A 21135-nucleotide genomic window follows, 5' to 3' on the forward strand; every position below is an offset into this window, starting at 1 on the left:
GACTTGCCTATTTTTTTTATTTTTTTTTTTTTAATTTTGGCTCTTTATGTAGAGAATAAAACAAATTGAATTGAATTGTAAGCAATGAGAAAATTGTCATTTTTTTTTCAGACTAGTTTGTTACAGGAGAAGTTTGTATAATTTATAAAATTAATATATATCAAAATTATAATGTATTATATATTTTTAAAATGTTTATTATTCAAAATTCTTATCCTAGTATATTTAAACTTTTAATTAAAAAAACTAAATGTAAAAAAAGTATGTAAATATTTATCTGACTTAATTCTGATTAATGTATATTATTTTTTTTTTCAAGATCTAGAGTTGCGTTGTTTTTATCTACTTTATAAAAATTAATAAAAAAATTTTTTTTTACAAAAACGGCACTTTTAATTGCAAGTTGCAAGAATTTTGCTAAAACTTTTTTTATCAAAAAGGGCCACAGTGAGCCTCTATTTTATTTTTATGAATTTCATCATTCATATTCCTTTTTTTAACGAAACTGTAAATATAAAAATTAAACAATTCCCTCCACTCAAAATAAAAAAAAAATCTTTATATGCGTGATGCAATTTGCAATCAAAGAACAAAGGGTCACAAATAGAATGGAGTAATAAACCGCATAAATTTCGGTGACTCATTTATTTACAATTGTTTACGAAGAGCACCCACAACTTGCGTTGCAAAACTAGGATCATCTTCCGCCACCACCGCAGCTTGATTGGATATTTCAAGCGAATTCCACGCTCATCACGCGTGTTGCGCCGCATAATATCAACACGGCAGCTGCGAGTTGAGTCGCAAAAGCAGCTTGATTATTATTTCCTCTCGCGTGTCGATCGCTGATCGACGTGTTATCAATCGCTCCAATTAGCTGGCGAGTGTTTCGCCGTTTGACCTGATAGCCGGACTGACTGGCTGCCGAGGCACCAGCAGAGCAGCGGCAGCGGCAGGCTCACCTCGCGCCGATGGTTTCAGGGGCGCTCTGCTATAAATGCCCTGATCCTCCCCGCCTCGCGACACTACTTCTTTGACCACACCATGTTTCGCCACGCGCTGCTCCTCGTAAGTAAAGAAAGATTATCGCTCGCGCCGCGCGTTCGTTCGTTAATCACGACACCTAGACGACGCCTATCTCTCCATCTCAAATTAATTAACTCATCCTCAATTAACTATATAATTCAATCTCTTAATTTTAATTTCCTAAATATTATTCCAATGAATTTTTTAAGGTTATACACTTCTTTTTTTTTCGCGTTGTACGTGACGCGACTCGGCTCGCCCGGGCGTGTTTCAAGTTTAACGAGATCATTATTAATCTCGGAATGTGTGAGCGGAGACTTTTGAGGACTCTTTACAAGCACACATAATTTTCATTTTTTACATTATTTCAACGCTGCGTGCAGGGGTTTGATTTAAAATTAAATTTACCTCGTTTTGTTGCACCTGTCGTGTATAGCATAAAGAAATAACAACAAGTCGAGCCATCATTTTGTATATTTATTATCAGCTCCCGCTCTCATTTATACCTTCTCGCATTTTCTTATTATCCACAGGTTCACCTTGTAAGCAGCGCATACTCCACACCCACCTACTATGACAGCGCTTATCACCACCCTGCCGTGTTCTACTTTCAACCGCCCTCCCCTTATTTCCGTTCTCCGTTCCACCCTTACGTGCCCACCCCAAGTTACTATGCACCCCAGTCCTACCCTGCCTATCACCAAACCGTGACCCCCGGCTCGGATGTGGTCGCCAAACCCACCCTGAGAAGCAACTACCTGCGAAACGAAGTCTCAGATGACGCCACCGTCGTTGAAGCCGCCCCTGCACCCCCATCGGGGTCCATCAACCCCAAATATGTGCTCGACGCCTCCCAAATCGCACCTGGACTGATTTATAGAACCTCCCCTGACGTGGTGTCCCACGGCGTCCACCTCGGCAACGTCTACCCTCCTCAGGAGGGATACTCTCAGGACGGATTCGCCAACGATGCCCCACCTTCAACCTTCACCCAGGGTCCTCACCCTGGATCCTACACATCCGTTTCCTCTGACGAAGAGTCTGAAGGGACTCTTTTCCAGTCTCAGGACGGAAACGGAAACATCCTCTTCGGCTACAGCAGTCCTCAGCAGGCCCGTCTCGAGGCCAGATCTCTGGACGGCTCCGTTCGAGGCTCCTACAGCTACATCGACCCTGAAGGTAAAACCGTTAAGGTCAGGTACTCGGCCGGCAGGGACGGATTCCAAGTTTTTGACGAAGACGAGGCCTTCAGTGTCATTCCCAAACAGGTCAAGGACACGCCAGAAGTGGAGGCCGCCAAGTCTCTGCACGCCCGTCTCTATCAGCAGGCCAAGTGGCTGGCCGAGCAGCCTGAATCCTACGAAGACCCTCTCCAGGTCGTTCATCCCGTGCCCTTGCCCGTCCAGCCAGTTCAACCCGCCCAACCTGAGAAGCAGGATGAAGCTCAGGAGCAGTACAACGACCCTGACGACAAAATCCACCCTCCGGACAGCATCTACACCGTGAGCGAGGGCGTCAAGGGGGTGGAGGAGGACCTCGAGTACTACGGCGCCGCCAAGGGCACTGTGCCCATGACCTATGCGTCCAGGTTCAACACTTATGGCACGCCCTTGAGCGAGCAGCAGCACCTGAGGAGGGCTGCCGGGGCCCCCGCGCCCCTGCTCTCGGCGTACTCGGCCCCGAGTTTGCGTGAGCTGCAGCACCTGCACCGCGCAGGCAAGAGTCTCAAGTCGGAGGAGAGGAATCCCGTTCCCTTGGGCGCTTTCCCGTCGTCGTACGGTGGGCAAACGGTGCCGGTGTTTGTGGGTGTGGCACCTCAATCGGACGAGATCGCGAGCACCAGATCGGCGCTGGTCCCTCTGCCCGTGCACGCAGAGCCGCCGAATAATAAAGAGCAGCAGGCGATCCCGCCAGCCTCGATCTCGCAGAAGGCGAATTTCTTTGGAGCCGTGCCAGTGGCCGCCGTGCATGACACGCAAGTTTCGCCCCAACAAAGGGTGTCCGACCACCAGACCAAGCCCGTCTATGTCGAGGCCAACTGATTAATAGTGCTCAATTGCAAAATCGATGAAAAAAAATGGCTGATTTCTAAGTGAATCTGAGACGAGTGCATTTTTTTTATTACATAAAAATTATGTTGAAATCTGATACGCTCTGAAGGTGAATAAATTAAATGCACGTTTTTATTATTATGCAGACATTAATCGGCCATTTTTTACTGCGGACACTAATTGGATGACGACTTGAATCGAGTACAAAAAGCACACGCAGATTCCTTCTTGCCATACTTAAGCACACACACACAAGTGATTACGAAAAAAAGACTTTATAAAATGTGGGAAAAAATTATGGCACGTTATAGTTTTAAATAAATATAAGCAGGGCGTGTTAGTGCTGCGGGGATTTTGTAATGGACTCTTTTAAAATTAAAAAGTGAGCGGTGTTTATGCATATCTTTATAAACGTAGCGGAAAACTGACCGAGCGATCCTGAGGTTGCACTCGATTGAGAGAAGATTGTTTTTCCTGCACGCAACGAATGATACTCGACACCTCTCACGCTTCGGAGTTTGGTATCAACGCTTTAATAGCAAGACGACGCACGATTTTGTGCAGGACTTTTTACAAGTGCAAAAAAATTCGCGGATCAATTAATTTAAACGGGACACAGCAGGAGACCTAGAAAATAAAAATATTGTCACGCTGAATGTAGCAAAAACTCTCAAACTAATAAATTAAATGACGATAAAAATCTAAATTATGTGTTTTTGTCAAAGAAAGAATTGCCTTCTCTAAAAGGAATTTGAACTGCTATAGAATTTAATTAATCACATCTCCAGTCTTTAAATGAATGAATGTGGATAATTACAAAAGGAAGTCATTTCAACATAATGTTTTGCAAACAAATTTTACAATATGCGAAAATATCCCCTTCCCAGAACTCATAAAACCTGCTTGGTATAGTTGGCAGTCTGATTACGACACTAAATTTTCACAAGTTTATTACGAGTATGTTCTAAAATAAAATACACTTTCAAAATAAAGTGAAGTGAAATAAATGAAATTAAATTATTTTCAAACGATCGTAACTAAAAATATTTTATAGCTGCCCTTATTCAGGTCTCGCATGAAATTCAGTCAAAACACAAAGGCTTTTCAATCACACGCAACCAAAAAGGCTAATTCACGTAAACTTGTACACCTAAACGACTCCGCTGTTCGCCGTTCTGGACAAAAAAGTACAAATAATGGGCCGTCTGTCTTTATATTACCTTAAGTATGACTTTGATTGAATGCAAAAGTTTTTCGCACACGCATTTAGCTGAAGCGGAAAGCAATAAATCTCAGCTTTTTGCCCATTTTTTGACAAATCGTCGGCAAAAGGAGACAAAAGCGACACAACGCGGCTGATGGCCACCTCTCCAATTTTTTTTCCGTTGCATTGTCACGCTGCTTTAAATGCAGCTCTTATTTCTCTTGTGTCTTGTGCTTTTAACATACCAATGGACCGCTGAGATTGCTTTGAAATACGCAAGTCAGACGGTTTATTCAACCAAATTTCATGGAAATGAGAAGGATAAAAAGTGACGCTTTGGTACCAAGGGTCGGCAGAAGATAAAAGCTTCGAGTTTTTAAATTGAAAGGTGTCTTTCACTCCACACCTTCTTTGTTCAACCGTCCAGCGATGTTGATTCGGCTACTCAAAAAGGTTTATGCAAATCGTCATTCAATACACTAATTTGTTTGAAAATGCAAAATCCTCCAAATTCACAAAAGCATGAATTCAAGTTTTTTTTTAACAAATTCCTTAAAATTTATTATGCAGTAGATTGGAAATGAAAAGGTCCTTTTTGCCGAAAATGATTGTTATTTATTCAAAATTAAAAAAAAACATATGGAACAAAAAACCATTTCTGCAACGAGGAAAGAGCCCGATCTTTTCATTTCCACGATCATCTCCTCTAGTGTTAAGTTCTTCAAATAAATGAATTAAATTGTTTAAATTTTAATTTATTTCAAATGAGCATTGTTAGTATTTGAAGGTTTAGTTGGGGACAATGAATAAAGTTTAAAAAGAAAATTCCCAGCAAAATTTGTTTCTTCTCATCATGTTCATTTGAATTTTTGTCAAGTTGGAAAAAGTTTAAATGAAATAAACTCAGCTTTTTTTTGTTCTCAATTTTATGTATCGTGCAGCTTTCGTATCAACTGCACATTTTACGATTATAAAAAATGATAATCTGCAAGAGAGTCGTTCGTGACTTGTACCTTTGCACGCAGTGATATTTCATTTCAAACAATGTAAACAATTTTGGCATCAATATTTCATGCTGCAAAATGTACGGCCCACCCATGAATCGCAGTAGTCAATTTTTATTCACATCGAAAACGGAAACATAACATTAAAAAATAAATAAAAGCAGAGAGAAGCAACAGAATTCGACACGTTATACAAAAACTAGCGATTCATCACTGACCTTTCATTCGATTAGAGCGCAAAACGAAAGCATTTATCTCCAGTCCACATCTCTTTCTCATCCGCGGCGAAAATAAAAGCGCGAGAGAGCACGAAATAAACAAACTTTTGAAATCAGATGATGAGCTCATCGTCGGGGTTGGGCAGCCTGTCAGGAAGAGGGTCGACGGCCGTCGGGTTGTTGGCAGGTCTGTTTTGCCATGCGGTCTGCACCGCCGTCGACACGGCGGTCACCCTGTTGGCCACCCCGTTGAAGATGTCGGGGATGTTGATGGTGACCGGCAGCTGGGGCAGGACGCCGGAAACTGCGCTCGTCACGCGGTTCGTCAGAAATCCCACCGCTTGAGTGACGTAGCCCTGAATCGTGCTCGCCACTTGACGGCTTGGGTCGTAGACGAAGATCGACACGGGGATGAACGTCTGCATCGGCTGGGGCTGAGGCGACCTGAATCGCATGCGGGTGAGTACCAATATTTGTTTACATAATTTTCCTACCCCAATGTGTTGGTTTGTGCGTCTGGGGATCTTGATTGGGGACCGAGTTCGGCCTGGGGCATCTCCATCATGGGGAAAAACATGGGCCACGAAGGCGAGATGAAAACAATGGATCGACTGCAATCACACACATAAAAGAATTATTTTTATTTATGATACAATAAGAGTGTTTATCGATATAATTTCTAATTGGATGGGTTGTTAAGCTGGAAATTTATCGCATTCCACAAATGTTTAATGGTTTTATTACAAGGGCAATTCAGCCCCCGGACTTGGTTAGGTTGTAAATTTGTTCGCACATAGCAATGGAACAAATTGGTGATGCATAAAAATGCAAGTAAATAGTTATGTTGTTCTTCCCTCCTCTTCATCTGTTTACCTAACTGTATATTTAGGTTGCAAATTCTTTTAATTTAGTAACAAAACATTTTTAATGCAACTGCATTATTTTAGTAAACTAAAAATTATTTAATTTAAAGTTTTTCAAGTTATTTTAAGTTTAATTTAAAAATAAAATATTTTTTATTAATTTTTTTTTTATATTTTCATATTTATAATTTTTAATTTGATGTTTGTCCAAATATGCATATAAGCATAATTATTTTATTTATAGTTTTAATTAGACTGAAAGCTTAAACAAATAAATTTGACAACGCTCACATGAACAATGCATATAATTAATACAGCTAAAACTTAAATTGAATCTCAATTGTCCAAACTTCTATGACCTTCTAATATATATTACAAATTTTTGATAAAACCTTTTTTATTTATTTCAAATCTTAAGAATTATTCTATCAATGAGATATATTCCTCCAAGTAATCGACTCTTATTTAATAACAATTCTTTTTTAAAAAATCTGAAGCCTTGCAGCTGGCTTGCAGGAGAAATTTATTTTATAATTTTTAAATTCAGTTCTCATTTTACAAGAGTGCATAAGAATTTATTGTTTAATTAAAAATTATTCCCGGAGAAGCTTTAATGCGATTTATCATTTTAATAAATAAATTAAATGTGTAGGTATGTACGTCACCTTTTTTTATTTCCTTCAATTTTCCAACAAGGTGTGAAAGGCAGCCATAATAAATAAAGTAAAGGAAAATGATTATTGTAAAATCATCCAAGCGAGAAATTTCTCGGTACAAGATATAGGCAAATAAAGAAATAAATTACACTAGTAAATCAAATCTAAAACTTTATCTCAAAGGTTTTTCAACTCATCTTAACTCTTTAATTTAGCACGTGCGCACATACGAAAAACATCAAATTTCAATTACGTTTTTTGCACTCTGCTTTTGAGCACTTTGCAAATTGCAATAAAAAATTTGACTGCAATAAAATGTGCTTTGCTAAAGGTTGGGCTGTTGAACCACATCAATATGTTTTATGAATGTCGATGAGCGAAGTGTGTCCGAGAGATAAAATCGCGCCTTTATGACCGCACACGATTTTATTTCTTGTGTCGGCTGCAGTTTGTGTGAGTTCGCGATAATTGGCGGTGTGCTGAATGGCCGACGTGTTCATTCAGCTGCGTCTCTCTGCCACTGGTGTAACTCGCGGTCAGCAGACACACTCGGGGTCGACGACCTTTGCCGCGGCCAAAACCCACCTGGACCTTTGCAGAGGTCACCTTCGAGTGAGACGCACGCGCTTGTGCAGATTGAAATCCGCGGCTTTGTCGGTTTTGTTGGCCCAAGAAAAAAATGAAAGTAAACCGCGTTGAAGTGAAGAACTAGACGGAGCGTGGCGAAAAGTGCATTAAATCGCCATGTAAACAGCGCGAGTCGAAAAATAATAATGTTGCTGTCAAAAGATTTGTGCTGCCGTCCGCATCAATTTGCAACGCTCGAATTGAACGGGTGCCTGGAAATTGGCATGACTAGAACTTTTCTGCCACTTTTCAATCAACACGTTTTTTATTATCTTTTTTAATCCAATTTTTTTTCTCAATAGTTATAAAGAGTTGTATATTTTCCCACCAATATCTTGTGCGGTTAAACACAATTTTGTATTTAATAACAAAAATTTCTTCCTATAATTAAACTTGATTGCGTTAAAAGTTAAGAACTTTGAACCGTGTTTACATTAAAATATCAAAAAAGCAAATAATGATGGTCAAATCCCAGCCTTCTGTCCAATAATTATAGCTGTATTCGGCTGTATTATATTAAAAAACCTGTAATGCGGATTAATTTTTCTTTGGGCTGTAGCTCTATAATCACAATCAGGCATAACAATTTTAATTGTTGATAATTCAGATTTTCGTGCGTAAGACTCCAATCGGAAAACATGCATAGTTATCAAGCATGACGATTTCAACTTAATTTCAACTTAACAATTCATAATATAAATTAACCAATTACCGAATTCTATACAGCAATTATTTTAGATAAAAAACTCAAATACGTTTTTTAATGCCTCGATAATTTGAATCATGTTGCATATAAAATAAAATAAATTTAATCATATAATTATATTTATACACTTTGTTTTAATTAATCAAATAAATTAGTCAAGCTACAGATATTCATGAAATGATCATAAAAATTTCCTCTATAAACTTACAATAGAACTAAAACTAACTTAAATTGTTAAATAATCAATTATTTGACAAATATTAAATGATATTTATTTGTTTGTAATTTGCTATTGGCAAATGGGACTTGAGTAAAAAGAAGAAGAAAACAAAACTGGTCCATGCAAGTAATTGTGTTAATTAAGCGCAAAATTATCTATAATATAAAAATAAAGTTAACAACATTAAATGTTATGCTATATTTAAAACTCTTTACAGAAACGAATACAACAGGTGGAGATAATTATTCATTTATAACAGTGAATAAATCTGCTTTTTAATATTCTTTCTAAATCCTAAAATGAAGTTCCGCTGAGTGAGAGGCACTCCTTAACACTCTGCAGAGATGCGCGTCAAGCTTAATTGATATAATTATCCTAGAAAATAAACAAACAGCTCGTCAGTTGGCTTTCCACAGGGTGATTATGGTACATGTCGTGGAAGAGCTTCATTAGCAATAAAATGCAGAATTTCTGCTTGAGGCCGTTTCGCGAGCAGAAACCAATCTGCATGCCGCGAGTGAGAAGAAGGAGATTAGCTTCTGAGCGGAATAGCTTCTCTTTATATAAAAATACATCTATTCAAAACTTGCATAACGGGTAGGACATTCTATACACTGCCTAATAAACACGAGCGGTCTTCCCACAATTTGAATCTCATTGTTGCCCCCACGGAGATTTTTCCCATAGAATTCGCAGAGCTAGAAAAAGGTTCATTTCATTTGTGACAAAGCTAATCGTAAGATTTAATCCGTTTTTTTTTCTTCTTCAAAATGTCAGCACTTGGTTCGCTGCCAAACTGGACGCTTTTAGTAGGGAGTAAACACGGTTTGAACCACAGATTTACATCCGGTACATACCCATGTACTAAATACATGGGCATGACGTCATACATGGGCATATACCAAATGGGCATGACGTCATACATGGGCATATACCAAATGGGCATGACGTCATACATGGGCATATACCAAATGGGCATGACGTCATACATGGGCATATACCAAATGGGCATGACGTCATACATATGGGCAAAAGGGCGGCCATGACACCTGGGTGTCAGGTACGTGGGCAGGGTGCCGCCAACCCCCCCCCCCCCCAAACGAGAGGGCGCGCGGTCGTCAGCAAGGCGGCCGCCTCGACGGTGTATTGGGCGCCGCGCGGGTGTAAACGATGAGGTTTTGTATAACAAAAACAATTTATTTAATTTTGAATTTTGTTTATTAATTCCAAAAATTAGCATTACAGTTATATATGCAATTCATTTATCTGGAATGAAGCGATATTTTGAAATCCTTATCTCGAGGCATTTAACCATGTTAAATGAGAAACCTGATCCCATAAATGAATATTGTTCACTTTCCAACATTAAACTATTGAATTGAGACTTAATATGATCATGAATATCAGTTTCATGAAGTAATAAAGAATTTGTAGTTTTGAAATTCGCATCCTTAGTCACATCAAGCGGGTTAATATAAGCACACACTACAAACATGTTGGTCTTAATTGATCTCTTTTCATTTAACTCTGATCTCAACAAATCGGCAACCCTGATTTCCTGCGATTTTAAAAATGCATCTAAGCTTGCATGTTTCTCAGAATTAGGTATCAGATAATCAATATATGTGTGTTTGAATAGCGATTTTCCTATAAAAATTCCATTTGTGTGGGTATAATTGAGATTTCGTCTGCGAATGTAAATATCTTCATTCTTAATATCGCTAGCAGCATTGGGTATTTCATTGCTCATTCTGCGACGAACGGACTACTTCTGAAGTAGAATGGGGTTAGGTCGTTAATATGTATATTTTCTCCCACCCCCTCCCACACCATTCCATCCCACCACAATCCACTAAGATCGTTGGTGGCTCCTCCGTGGAAACTGCGATTGAAATGGAATTAACAATTGCTTAAGTTATATAATATACCCAAAATTATTCGTTCAAGAGAGTATAAAAGCTCGTGTGAACTTGGATGACAAGATCATCTTGTGAAATCAGTCTGAAAACTAACAATTCGATAATGGTATTTCAAAAATGGGAACATCCGGTATCGGTACTCCTATACGGAGCATCAAATTCGGGAAAAACAGTGTTAACTCTCAAAATATTAGCTGATACTGATCGATATATAGATAAAGAGATTCACGAGATTATATATTATTACAATATTTATAATAAGATATTTGACGATTATAAGGAAAAAATTAAATTCATTCAAGGTATTCCCGAATCATTTCCCAACGATGGAAAAAACAGAGCAATTTGTATTGATGATGGACACACTGAGAGCATAAAGATCGCGCAATCACTTATGATCAGGGAAGCTCACCACAAATCAATTTCATTTTTTTATCTAATGCAGTATTTATTCCTCTCGCCAGCACTCAGAATAGTGTCTCTAAATGCCAAGGTCATTATTTGTTTCCAAAATTTCCGTGATAGTGTTAGCTTCCAAGCGTTAGCGCGTCAGTTGCCATACAAAACGAACTTCATCACGAGTATATATAGAGATGCAAGCAAGCAAAGATATGGATATTTAGTAATGAATTTTCAAACAAGGTGTCCACGATTATTACGTTTCTGCTCTGATATAATAAATTCGTATCCTGCATACTTTATATCTACTGAAGATTTTAGCGGATCGCCCCTTCAAATAAATGAAGACGAGTAAAAAAGCATTGTTATACATATTGAACGCCACTCCTGATGTACGCGCACTTATATTAAATAGCGTAGACAAATTAATAATAAAAGAATTTTGCGAAGTGCTCCACAATATAAGAGAAAACAATGTAAATCTGGAACAGTCTCAGATCATCGCTCTAAAAAGGCAGTCATTAAGCTGCAAGTGTATTTTAAAAAGAAACCAATCTTGCAAAAAGAGAAAGATTCATATCTCCAAATTGAACGAAAAAACCATAAATTTAATCAAAAGTGTTTTGGAATGAATTACAAAAAATTATTCCTCGTCGATCAGCATGATCTTGACCTAATTAAGTCAAAGAAAGAACCACAGCTGCTTAATTATGACGAAATGTATAATCTAATGATGGACAAAAAATCTGGAAAGGATGAGCGCATGAAAGAAGGGGAAACAGCATCTTATGCCAACGATGACATCATGTCTGCTGCACCGGGGATCGCAGATGGTGAGACAGAAACAAAACTCGGTGGCCTACCCCACGGAGTAAAGAATAAAGCAAAAGCCCTCTACGCAGCAATAAAAAAGTCTAATAAATTCAAGTGGAATGGGGATGGCGTGTATTTTGAGAGTGAAAAATTGGGAAATTCATCACTTTTCGATTATATAGTACAAACAATCAACCCATCGGAAAAAATTGTGGAGGACTACGATCCCTTTTCTAGAGCGCTCGAAGAAATCGGTTATGTGGAAACCTATAAAAACCCCGTGCGGAAGAGGAGACGCTGGGATAAATACGACTGGTGACGATGAAGAGAGTTCTCGACCGAAATTATTACAATCTGAACTACGATTCAGCTTTTACTAGTAAAACTAATATTTTGAATAAATTCAAGGATCGATTTCCTAAAAAAGATATTGAAAAATGGTCTCATTCTGTTGATGAAATAACAAAATTTGCGCAAAGAACCACAAAATTTCCAACAAATCCTGCGTTTGCCTGGCGAGTAAATGCAATTTGGCATGGCGATCTTGCAGATTTTCAAGCAGTAAAAAAATTCAATAAAAATTATGGCTATCTCTGTGTGTGTGTGGATGTTCTCACCAGGATGGGTTACGTGTTTCCAATAAAAACAAAAAGTGCAACTGACGTCACAGAGGGATTCAAGAAGCTTTTCAAGAAACACAAACCTGATTTCGGAATATATACCGATCAAGGTCGTGAATTTGACAATAAGACATTTAAAACCTTTTTAAGTGAACACAATTTAAAATTATTGCTGGCGCGAAACGAAGAGCGAAAAGCGTTTTTAAGTGAAAATCGAATTAGATTAATTAAATCGCGACTATATCGTTACTTTGAACATGCACAGACAAAGAAATGGATTGATGTGGTAGACAAAATTAACGATGCAATAAACAAATCAGTGAATAGAAACTTGGGAATGGCACCAATTGACGTGCTTAAATCGAAAGTCAATCAAAGAGAAGTTTTTTTGAAACTATATAAAGGGTACCTCTCAAAGAAACCTGGCAAGTTGGTGTATGACGTTGGCGATCAAGTTAGAATCCCTTTTTACAAATCTCTACTAAGCAAAAAATACAAGCAATCGTGGACTGACGAGGGTTTTTTTGTGTCGAAACAAATTTCAAAGCCTTACCCGCTATATAATATAATTGATAAGGACAAACAAGAAATTCTGGGTCGATTCAACAGAAGAGAGTTGCAGAAATTCAGTGAAAAATGATTATATACGCAAAGTCAAAATCATTCACCGGCATATATGCTTCAAACAACAAAACGAGTTTCACAGTTCTTCTACCGTATATATTGGAAACCAAAGGCAAAAAAATTGCATTAATCGAAGCCTACCTACCGAAACCTAAAACCTCAAAACCTATATATATCACGTGCACAGGCATTCGTCATTCACTCTTAGGAGAAGAACAGAAACGAATCCTGAGAAAAGCTATAGTAGAAGAAACTGGATTGGTTGAAATATCTAGACCGCTTTTTATTGAATTTGATCGAGATCATATAAGAGAACTTCGATTTGAATTACTTAATTCTGATTATAAGAAGTTTGATTTTTTGAAAACGGAGGATAAAAAGGAGGAAAGTGTCCTCGTACTGCAGATAGAATGAGTTTCGGTTGCGTGTCCAGTGAAAGATGTCTCCAAGGTCTCATGATAACATCTGGAATAATGAATCCAACGCTGGAGATGGCGAAAAAAATTGTTAAAGCAATTAAAAAGAAAGCAACAAAAAAGAAGGTTAAAAAAAGAGTAGTGAAAGAGAAAAAAGCTTCCAAAACTTCCCAGAAGGGGGCAGGTGTCTCGACACGTGAAACATATATAGGAAAGAAAATTCATAGAGGGGGACAGAAGAAATCCAATCCTTCTACCAAAAGGTTATTTTAAATGAATTCGCTATCCGACAAACTTGACTCTGCGGAGGAGTCAGTTATCATCAAGTATCAACCAATTTCAAAAGATCCCAAATATAAATTCCTCATTCCCAAACAAGAGGACAGTGCTATTGACCTTTCAGCGACCCAAATTGCAGTCAAGCTGAGAATCGTTGGAAAAGCTGATGGCAAACCGCTGAAAGTTCTCCCAGATACAGAAAAAGTTTCGGTGGAGAATAATACCTTGGGCTCACTATTTAAAAATTTGGATATATACATAAACAACACCCAGGTGTCGAGCTGTCATCTCCAACACTATTTATCATATATCTCTGTAATTTTAAATTATGATTCAAACTTTAGAAAGCATTGTTTGAGTATTGGGTATAACGAGGATAAACCTGGTGCTGTGGGAGATTCGCAAGCAAGCGGTGTGGTCGATAGAAGTTTGCTGATTGCAGAGGGAAAAGAACTAGTTTTAGTTGGTCCCATCGAGTCTCCTCTATTTAAACAAAAGAAATATTTACCACCATTAACAGATCTATCAATTGAATTAGAACAAAATTCTGATGCATTTGTGCTTCTTTCAAACAAAGCAGACTTGAGAGTGGAGATTCTTACGTGCGAATTATTAGTTCGTCATGTCAAGGTGCAGCATTCTCTAGTTAATAAAATTCAAGAAGAAATTAATAAGAGTGCTTTTAAAATAGGATATAACAAAATGGTGGTTAATAATTTTAGTATTCCGTTGGGAGTGTCCCATTTCTCAATGCAAAATTTGTTTCTGGGTAAAATTCCAAGTCGTGTGGTGTTTTTCCTAGTACCATCGGCAAACTTCCAAGGTTCAATCTCCACGTCAGGTTATAAATTAGAAGGTCACAACTTAAATAAATTTGTCTTTACATATAACAATGCAAGCGTACCAACATATACTATTCCATTTAGTTTCAAAACTAAAAATGTCACAGAACTGTATAATTACACCCTACAACAATTGGGAATTTTAAATTCTGGCAAGGATAGGGCACTATCTCTCGACAAATTTAAAAATGACAGCGTATTTTTTGCGCAAAGATTTACTAGCGACATTGCTCTCAACCCATTAACAACATCTGGGAATGGGGTCCTTAGCCTCGAACTTGGCTTTGAAGCTGACACAACCGCCATCCTCACGCTAGTTTTAATCAGCGAGTTTGAGAATTCAGTAATCGGAATTGAAAAACATAGAGTAACTGTTGAATGAAAAAGTATAAAAGCGCTGTGCACTGGAATTATAATTTAAATGGATAGTCTAGAAATAAATAATAAGATAAAGAGTTTTGGTGTATGCTGCGCGTGCGACCAGCTTCCGGCCGGAGACGTAAAAAAACCATCATATTATATAATCAACACGAATCCCTCTACAGACAAAAGCAAAGTCGGTCACTGGATTGCAATCGTTTTTTCTCTGATAGATAACGTTAGGGTCTGCTCGGTTAATGATAGTTTAGGGCTCATTCCATGTAATTACCATATTATACAATTTATAAATAGAAACGCTGATGCAATTGTATGCAATAAATATCCCATGCAGAGAGAAGATTCAAACTCTTGCGGAATATTTGCAATATTATTTTTAATACACATGTACCATGGTAAATTGTCAAAAGAATTTTATAAGCTCTTCTTGAATAATGTTGAGGAAAATGAAAATTTGGCTATAAGCATGATTAAAAAACTGTACAAATAACTGTAATGCTAATTTTTGGAATTAAATAAACAAAATTCAAAATTAAATAAATTGTTTTTGTTATACAAAACCTCATCGTTTACACCCGCGCGGCGCCCAATACACCGTCGAGGCGGCCGCCTTGCTGACGACCGCGCGCCCTCTCGTTTGGGGGGGGGGGGGGGTTGGCGGCACCCTGCCCACGTACCTGACACCCAGGTGTCATGGCCGCCCTTTTGCCCATATGTATGACGTCATGCCCATTTGGTATATGCCCATGTATGACGTCATGCCCATTTGGTATATGCCCATGTATGACGTCATGCCCATTTGGTATATGCCCATGTATGACGTCATGCCCATTTGGTATATGCCCATGTATGACGTCATGCCCATTTGGTATATGCCCATGTATGACGTCATGCCCATGTATTTAGTACATGGGTATGTACCGGATGTAAATCTGTGGTTCAAACCGTGTTTACTCCCTACTGCTTTTAAGTGCGCAAAAAGAACCAGATTGCCCAGTTTAATGACGATACTTATTTAGTGACGAAGTAAAATCTTCGCCCAAAGAAAGGCAAATGTAAACAGCCGCATTATAATAAGAAGAGGCGCCTCCACACGAGGAGGAAAACTAACAGCTAGGCGATATTGGAAGGTCAGGGAGAACGGGTTGCCTTAGAAACTATCTATCTTCTGCGCGTTATATATAGAGCGAATGCGAATAGCTTGGAAAAGAAAAAAAAGAGCGGAAAGCCACTGACCTTTTTGTGTTGGGTGGAGCACCGCGAGCCACCTGATGGAGCACTCCGAGCAGCACCAATAGCACCACCTGCAAATTTATGTGGAACGACGTCAGACGAGCGAAAAGAAGAGAAAAAAATTTGCGAATATCATCAGAGAGCTCAGGTGTAAATCCAAAGGAATTTATTAGGGCTCTTGTTGCTTCCAGCTTAGTTAAGGGCGTACAAGTTCCATTTATTACGATTTATTATTCTAATTGGGTGCTGAAGAAGGTGTATAAGAAATTATCTGATATGTACGCCACTTTTTTTCTTATAATGGCACAAAAACTGAGCAAGTTGAAACGAATTTCATTTTTGTTTTAATTCTTCTTCAATTGCTTTATTTTAATTAATATAATAAATCAAATTTTTGCTCTTTCACTGTTATTATCCGCCCTGTACTCGGCGACAGCCTTTAATCAAAACTGGCAAGTTCAGTGCGGCACCTGCATTTTAAATTTATGCAAAAGAGATTGCAGAACTGGATGCGCGACTAAAATGATGCGACACCGGCGCGTGAATAAAATTATGAAAACTTGCATTACAATTAATAAAAACACTTATACACATCTCGTCTAAGTGAGTAAAACTCGTTTCAATAAAGTCATTATTTCATATAAAAATAAAATTACACACTTCGCATATTTGCTATCAATCAAATAAAAGAAACAATCCAAGGCTCTTCGCTTATTAACGAGTTAAGTGCGGTTGAAAAAAAAATACAACTTGAGCAATCTGGAGCGCTAATCAAGAAAAGGCCACGCCGCTGAATAAGTTCTTAAAAGGTTATTGATCCTGATGTGTCGCAACAAGCAAGACTTTCCTGATACACATATTTTTATATACAAAGGCTAAAATACTCACCGGTCTCAACAGCATCTTCTCTGCTCAATTCGGCGACGCGTTCTCGCGGAGAGTCTGTGGAAAACAGCGGGCAAACAGCTCTCGGATTATTATAACTGTTCTGGCTGCACCACGCACAGAGGACTGTGTGTGGGCAATTCAATTTTCATAAACGTAAAAGTCTCGACGCCGTCACGTGAGATATGACACAGACGAATGTCATAAAAATTTCACATAACTGTGGAATTCCGCTGCCTAAAAAGGCTCTCGGTTTGCGCGACTAGCTTCAGAACAGGCCTTTAATTTTTTGTTAATTGCATGGCCCCTTGAGTGTTTGAGTTCTTCTTCACCTGAAATATATTAAGCATGTTGTTGACTGTACTCTGCAAACAAGTCATTCCAAAGAGATTGTCGCTTCACAGCAATTCTTTTGTTCTTGCTAAAATTACTTCACTACGCTGTACTATTTCGGATGCGCCATAATGTCTCTTTTTGTCACTTAATTGAAAATTAATATCTCATTGTCACTTAATGCTGAATAACTGTACCCTCAGTTCGTATTAATTTAAAATTAAACAGAGTAATTATAAAAGCAACAATTTTTTTTAAGTTCTTAATAAAAATATTAATAATGAGTCGTAAATTTTTGCATTAAAAAATTCAAATAAAGAATTATTATTTCCTTTAGAATTTTCTTGAAACTCCCATCTGACTATACTCCTCTCATATTTGCCACCAAATTTGATCAAATTTAATGATCAGCTTCAGTGTACATAACTTTTTCTTGCCCGAATATCAATTTTTCAATCCGTACTTACAAAACTGACGCATTGAAATTCTCTGAAGGGAAAATCGAAAGCCATAATTTCGAATCAAGGATACCGCTCTATTAATTTAGCGTCTCTTCAGGCCCTGCTGCGGAGAAATCCGATGATAATCAAAGTCTCAGGTGCACGTTTGGCGGCGCTTCTTTGACTCATCGTAATTGCGCTGCAGGCGAACTTTTAATTGCGGTAATCTCACAAAGGCATCTTCACGGGACCAAGCTGCTGGACAATCGCAAATCATGATTGGCTTCAAAAAATTTCATTTAATTTAAAGCAGTTATTTTTGAAGTATAAAATACATTTTTAAAATAAGCAATAATTTTTTTTATATAATTCTGAAATAAATGCAAGGAACTAATACAAAAGAATATAAAAAATTAGATAGGCATTAAATTGTGTCAAATTATGCGTTCACGTGAGCACAAATTCAAAAGATGAAAAATGACTCTCGAATTATCTCCCAATTGCATTGTGGCATAATTGAGCTCAGCGGTTGTCTTTCTCGCGTTGTGTATAAGGAAATATAATATCGCGGGCAGCAAAACAAACGTGGAAATGACTCGGGTGAGACGTGCAGAAAACAACCTGCTGCGATTTGCAGATTCAAATAATAGAGGTGTGCAGCTTGGCGAAATTTCACACGCTCGGCAGAGAGGGATAAGCAGGGATTTATCTTTTATGTGAGAAGTAATTTGGCTCGGCGCGCACATGTGTCTTTATAGACTCCATATAGCGAGAGAACGCGTTTCCTTTCAAGTTCACGGTCACGGTCAACAATAGGAATAAACGTGTGCAACGCTACTCGCTCGCTGCCAATGCAACTTGGCTCATTTTCTTCATTTAACATGCATTTACAGTTAAAAATCTACGTATTTTTAATAAATTTTCAATTTTACTTTATAAATAAGACAATAAAAAACATTTTGAGAATTTTTTAACTCATAAATTTCAAATCTTGGAAAACAAAACACGCGTTTGTTGCAACTTTTCTAGGTGTTAATGCCGTTAATTATTTAAACAAACTACAAAAGCAAAAAAAATGCCAAGGTGAAAAAGATTATCATTTTATTTTAGTTAGCATGTTTCAGTTTTACAATTGTTTATCCATGCTAGTATACATTTATTTAGGAGAACATATTGTACGTACTTCAGTTCATCATCGCCGTTTGTTTGTTTTCATTACATCAATTATAATTATTATACAAAATTTTGGTAACCATAAAAATTCATTTTTTGGATATGATCACGTCGTCGCTGTAATCCACCAAATCTCTCAATGCATATTCGCTGGTACTTTGAGGTTCAAGTGTCGTCGTCTCGACCTTGGCAATTTTCAAAGTTGACTGCGTCGTCGCAGCATTTTGTTCATTAGAAATTGTCGTAATTTCTTCGGTTGTTGTATCTTCCTCTTCCGTTTCGGTGCTCGTCTCTTCGGCTCTCTCCGACTCAAGAGTCGAATTTTGATTACTCTCGATTCTGTTAACCAGAGTGGTTGAATTAGACTCAAATTGAACCGCCGCTTCGATCGCAGGTTCCTCGTCCTTCTCCGTGGAATTAGAAATATTTTGATTATTATTTTCTAGTTTGTCTGGCTTTGCAGTGGTCGTTGGACCGAGAGCAAGTTGGCTTTCGATGTCGTCCACCTCTTCAATTGCAGGCCCCAAGTCGACCTCCTCGTCTAACAGGGGCTCAACGGTTGGTACCGAGTAGGTGGAAAAGTAATTCTGCACTCTCTGGACCACCGGCTCCAGCGGCCAGGGGAAGCGAGAGAAAAGGAAAAAGACGCGCACTGGTCCTGCTCGGGAAGGCTGTTTGGGAGGCGGCTCGAGATGATTGCTTGGGTTGCTTTTGTGAATGCTGTACGACGTGTAGGTAATTACAGGTTCATGGTTCTGGAAATTGCCGAAATTAGGGAAATTATGCTCGGGCTCTGGTAGTGGAGGAGGCGCTGCGAAGCGAGTGAAAAATGGTTCTGGCTCTGGCTCAGGAGGGTGCATGCCTTCGATAGGGTAGTCCGCGTACGGCATGGGATCCACCGGGTCGGGATGATGCGGTGCAGGAGGGTGGATCAGAGGCCTGAAATATTTAATTATATTTATTGATTGTTTGTTCATTATTAAAAATAATATTTAAAAAAAAAAAAACAATCAAATTGGGATTGAAAAGTTGAAAATCGTTTCTTTTTCTTGTATTTTTGTTTTAAATTTTCTTGGAAATTCACAAAGAAACGTTGATTGCTTTCAAGGCGTTTGGCCAAAATTAATTCTCACGTTCTGTAGAAGAAAGAAGACTGTTGTTGTAAGTGATGATGAAAAGGTAGCAGCGACTTGAACAGAAACTTTGAATCACGGTTGTTCACTATCGGCGAGGCTGTCACACCGGCGATTAAGCCAATTAACATCAATTTAGAAGCCTGCAGGAAATATGCACAAGAATTAGTTTGCTTTAAGAAAAATCCAGAAATACAAAAGCATTTTACTCATGTTTTGAATATCAAAAATTTTACTTTACTTATATTAAAAAAATCAATAAATAGTTTAAATCATTTTTATGTATGAGTCTCTGATAAAATAAAAAGAATCAGTTAATTTAAAACTTATTAAATTATAATACATTGAGCTGTAATCTTAACAACTACACATAAACATTTTTCATTCTAAATAAGAATTTTAAATAAGAAATGGTAAAAAAAAAATTTATTTTGATCACAGCTCCGTGTTTTTCATACCTGCGGCCACATTTTCAGAAGAGATGAGTGTTTGCGGCTATGGTTCGTTGGACTTGCAGAGTACGACTGGCGAGGGAAATATCGGGCTCGTGGCGACTAAAGCTCGGCACAGCTAGTGACGCCGACGGTGTCTTGCTCCTTCTTCCTCAAAGAATGATTCACCTTGCTCACCTGCAAAGGTTATAAGACGCAAACACCGGCATCACATGTGTGCACCGGGTTATTTGGCTAACGGTCACTTAGTGTGTATCTGCAATAACATAAAATCCGTTCGCAATAACAGATGCATGTGGATAATTGCAAAACTCAACTGCCAATATCTTCTTGTAATTGTAAATTGCAATTTGCTCACAAGGGCAGGTTAAATTGTTCTGAATTATAGTTAATATTAAATGGGATATTATACATTTATTTGCGAATCTCTCAAGCAAAATTTATGCAACTTAAAAAGAATGATCTTTCATACATCATGTGCGCGTCTCATTTTTGGGTTCTGGCGCTTGGAAAGGGGTGGAGCAGAATAACAAGTTTTGTTGAAAAACCTTGAACTTGCCATTAAAACAACACATAAAAATCTTACACCAATCTCAATAAAAGCAGAGACCTATTATTATA

General features: G+C 38.1%; 3 protein-coding genes across 3 annotated transcripts; 1 reads left to right on the forward strand and 2 right to left on the reverse strand.

Moving 5' to 3' along the window:
• The first annotated feature begins 909 nt into the window (after positions 1 to 909).
• Positions 910 to 3788, forward strand: LOC132194312 (uncharacterized). Its single transcript, XM_059615491.1, has 2 exons — positions 910 to 1068; positions 1560 to 3788. The coding sequence occupies exons 1-2, from the start codon at positions 1045 to 1047 to the stop codon at positions 3066 to 3068; spliced, it is 1533 nt and encodes a 510-aa protein (XP_059471474.1). The 5' UTR covers positions 910 to 1044; the 3' UTR covers positions 3069 to 3788.
• A 1145-nt stretch (positions 3789 to 4933) lies between these two features.
• LOC132194264 (uncharacterized) lies at positions 4934 to 17123 on the reverse strand. Its single transcript, XM_059615435.1, has 4 exons — positions 16987 to 17123; positions 16102 to 16169; positions 5998 to 6114; positions 4934 to 5947 (listed from the first exon to the last, which is right to left on the reverse strand). Exons 1-4 carry the CDS (start codon positions 16999 to 17001, stop codon positions 5617 to 5619), a joined length of 531 nt encoding a protein of 176 aa, XP_059471418.1. The 5' UTR covers positions 17002 to 17123; the 3' UTR covers positions 4934 to 5616.
• A 1717-nt stretch (positions 17124 to 18840) lies between these two features.
• Positions 18841 to 20681, reverse strand: LOC132194310 (uncharacterized). Its single transcript, XM_059615488.1, has 3 exons — positions 20521 to 20681; positions 20063 to 20205; positions 18841 to 19868 (listed from the first exon to the last, which is right to left on the reverse strand). Exons 1-3 carry the CDS (start codon positions 20530 to 20532, stop codon positions 19019 to 19021), a joined length of 1005 nt encoding a protein of 334 aa, XP_059471471.1. The 5' UTR covers positions 20533 to 20681; the 3' UTR covers positions 18841 to 19018.
• Between the last annotated feature and the right edge of the window lie 454 nt (positions 20682 to 21135).

Source organism: Neocloeon triangulifer, unplaced genomic scaffold (assembly GCF_031216515.1).
Source record: "Neocloeon triangulifer isolate White Clay Creek 2 clone unplaced genomic scaffold, ASM3121651v1 ptg000006l, whole genome shotgun sequence".
Taxonomy (NCBI): domain Eukaryota; kingdom Metazoa; phylum Arthropoda; class Insecta; order Ephemeroptera; family Baetidae; genus Neocloeon; species Neocloeon triangulifer.

What these genes read in the sequence shown, in the direction of transcription:
- LOC132194310 (XM_059615488.1), bottom strand. An exon ending in TCTTCTTTCTTCTACAGAAC is followed by an intron (nt 19,869 to 20,062) that starts GTGAGAATTAAT and finishes TAAATATTTCAG; the next exon opens with GCCTCTGATCCACCCTCCTG.
- LOC132194264 (XM_059615435.1), bottom strand. An exon ending in GCTCCACCCAACACAAAAAG is followed by an intron (nt 6,115 to 16,101) that starts GTCAGTGGCTTT and finishes GTGTGATTGCAG; the next exon opens with TCGATCCATTGTTTTCATCT. An exon ending in GCACAAACCAACACATTGGG is followed by an intron (nt 5,948 to 5,997) that starts GTAGGAAAATTA and finishes CATGCGATTCAG; the next exon opens with GTCGCCTCAGCCCCAGCCGA.
- LOC132194312 (XM_059615491.1), top strand. Translation starts at nt 1,045, where the DNA reads ATGTTTCGCCACGCGCTGCTCCTC. An exon ending in TTCGCCACGCGCTGCTCCTC is followed by an intron (nt 1,069 to 1,559) that starts GTAAGTAAAGAA and finishes TATTATCCACAG; the next exon opens with GTTCACCTTGTAAGCAGCGC.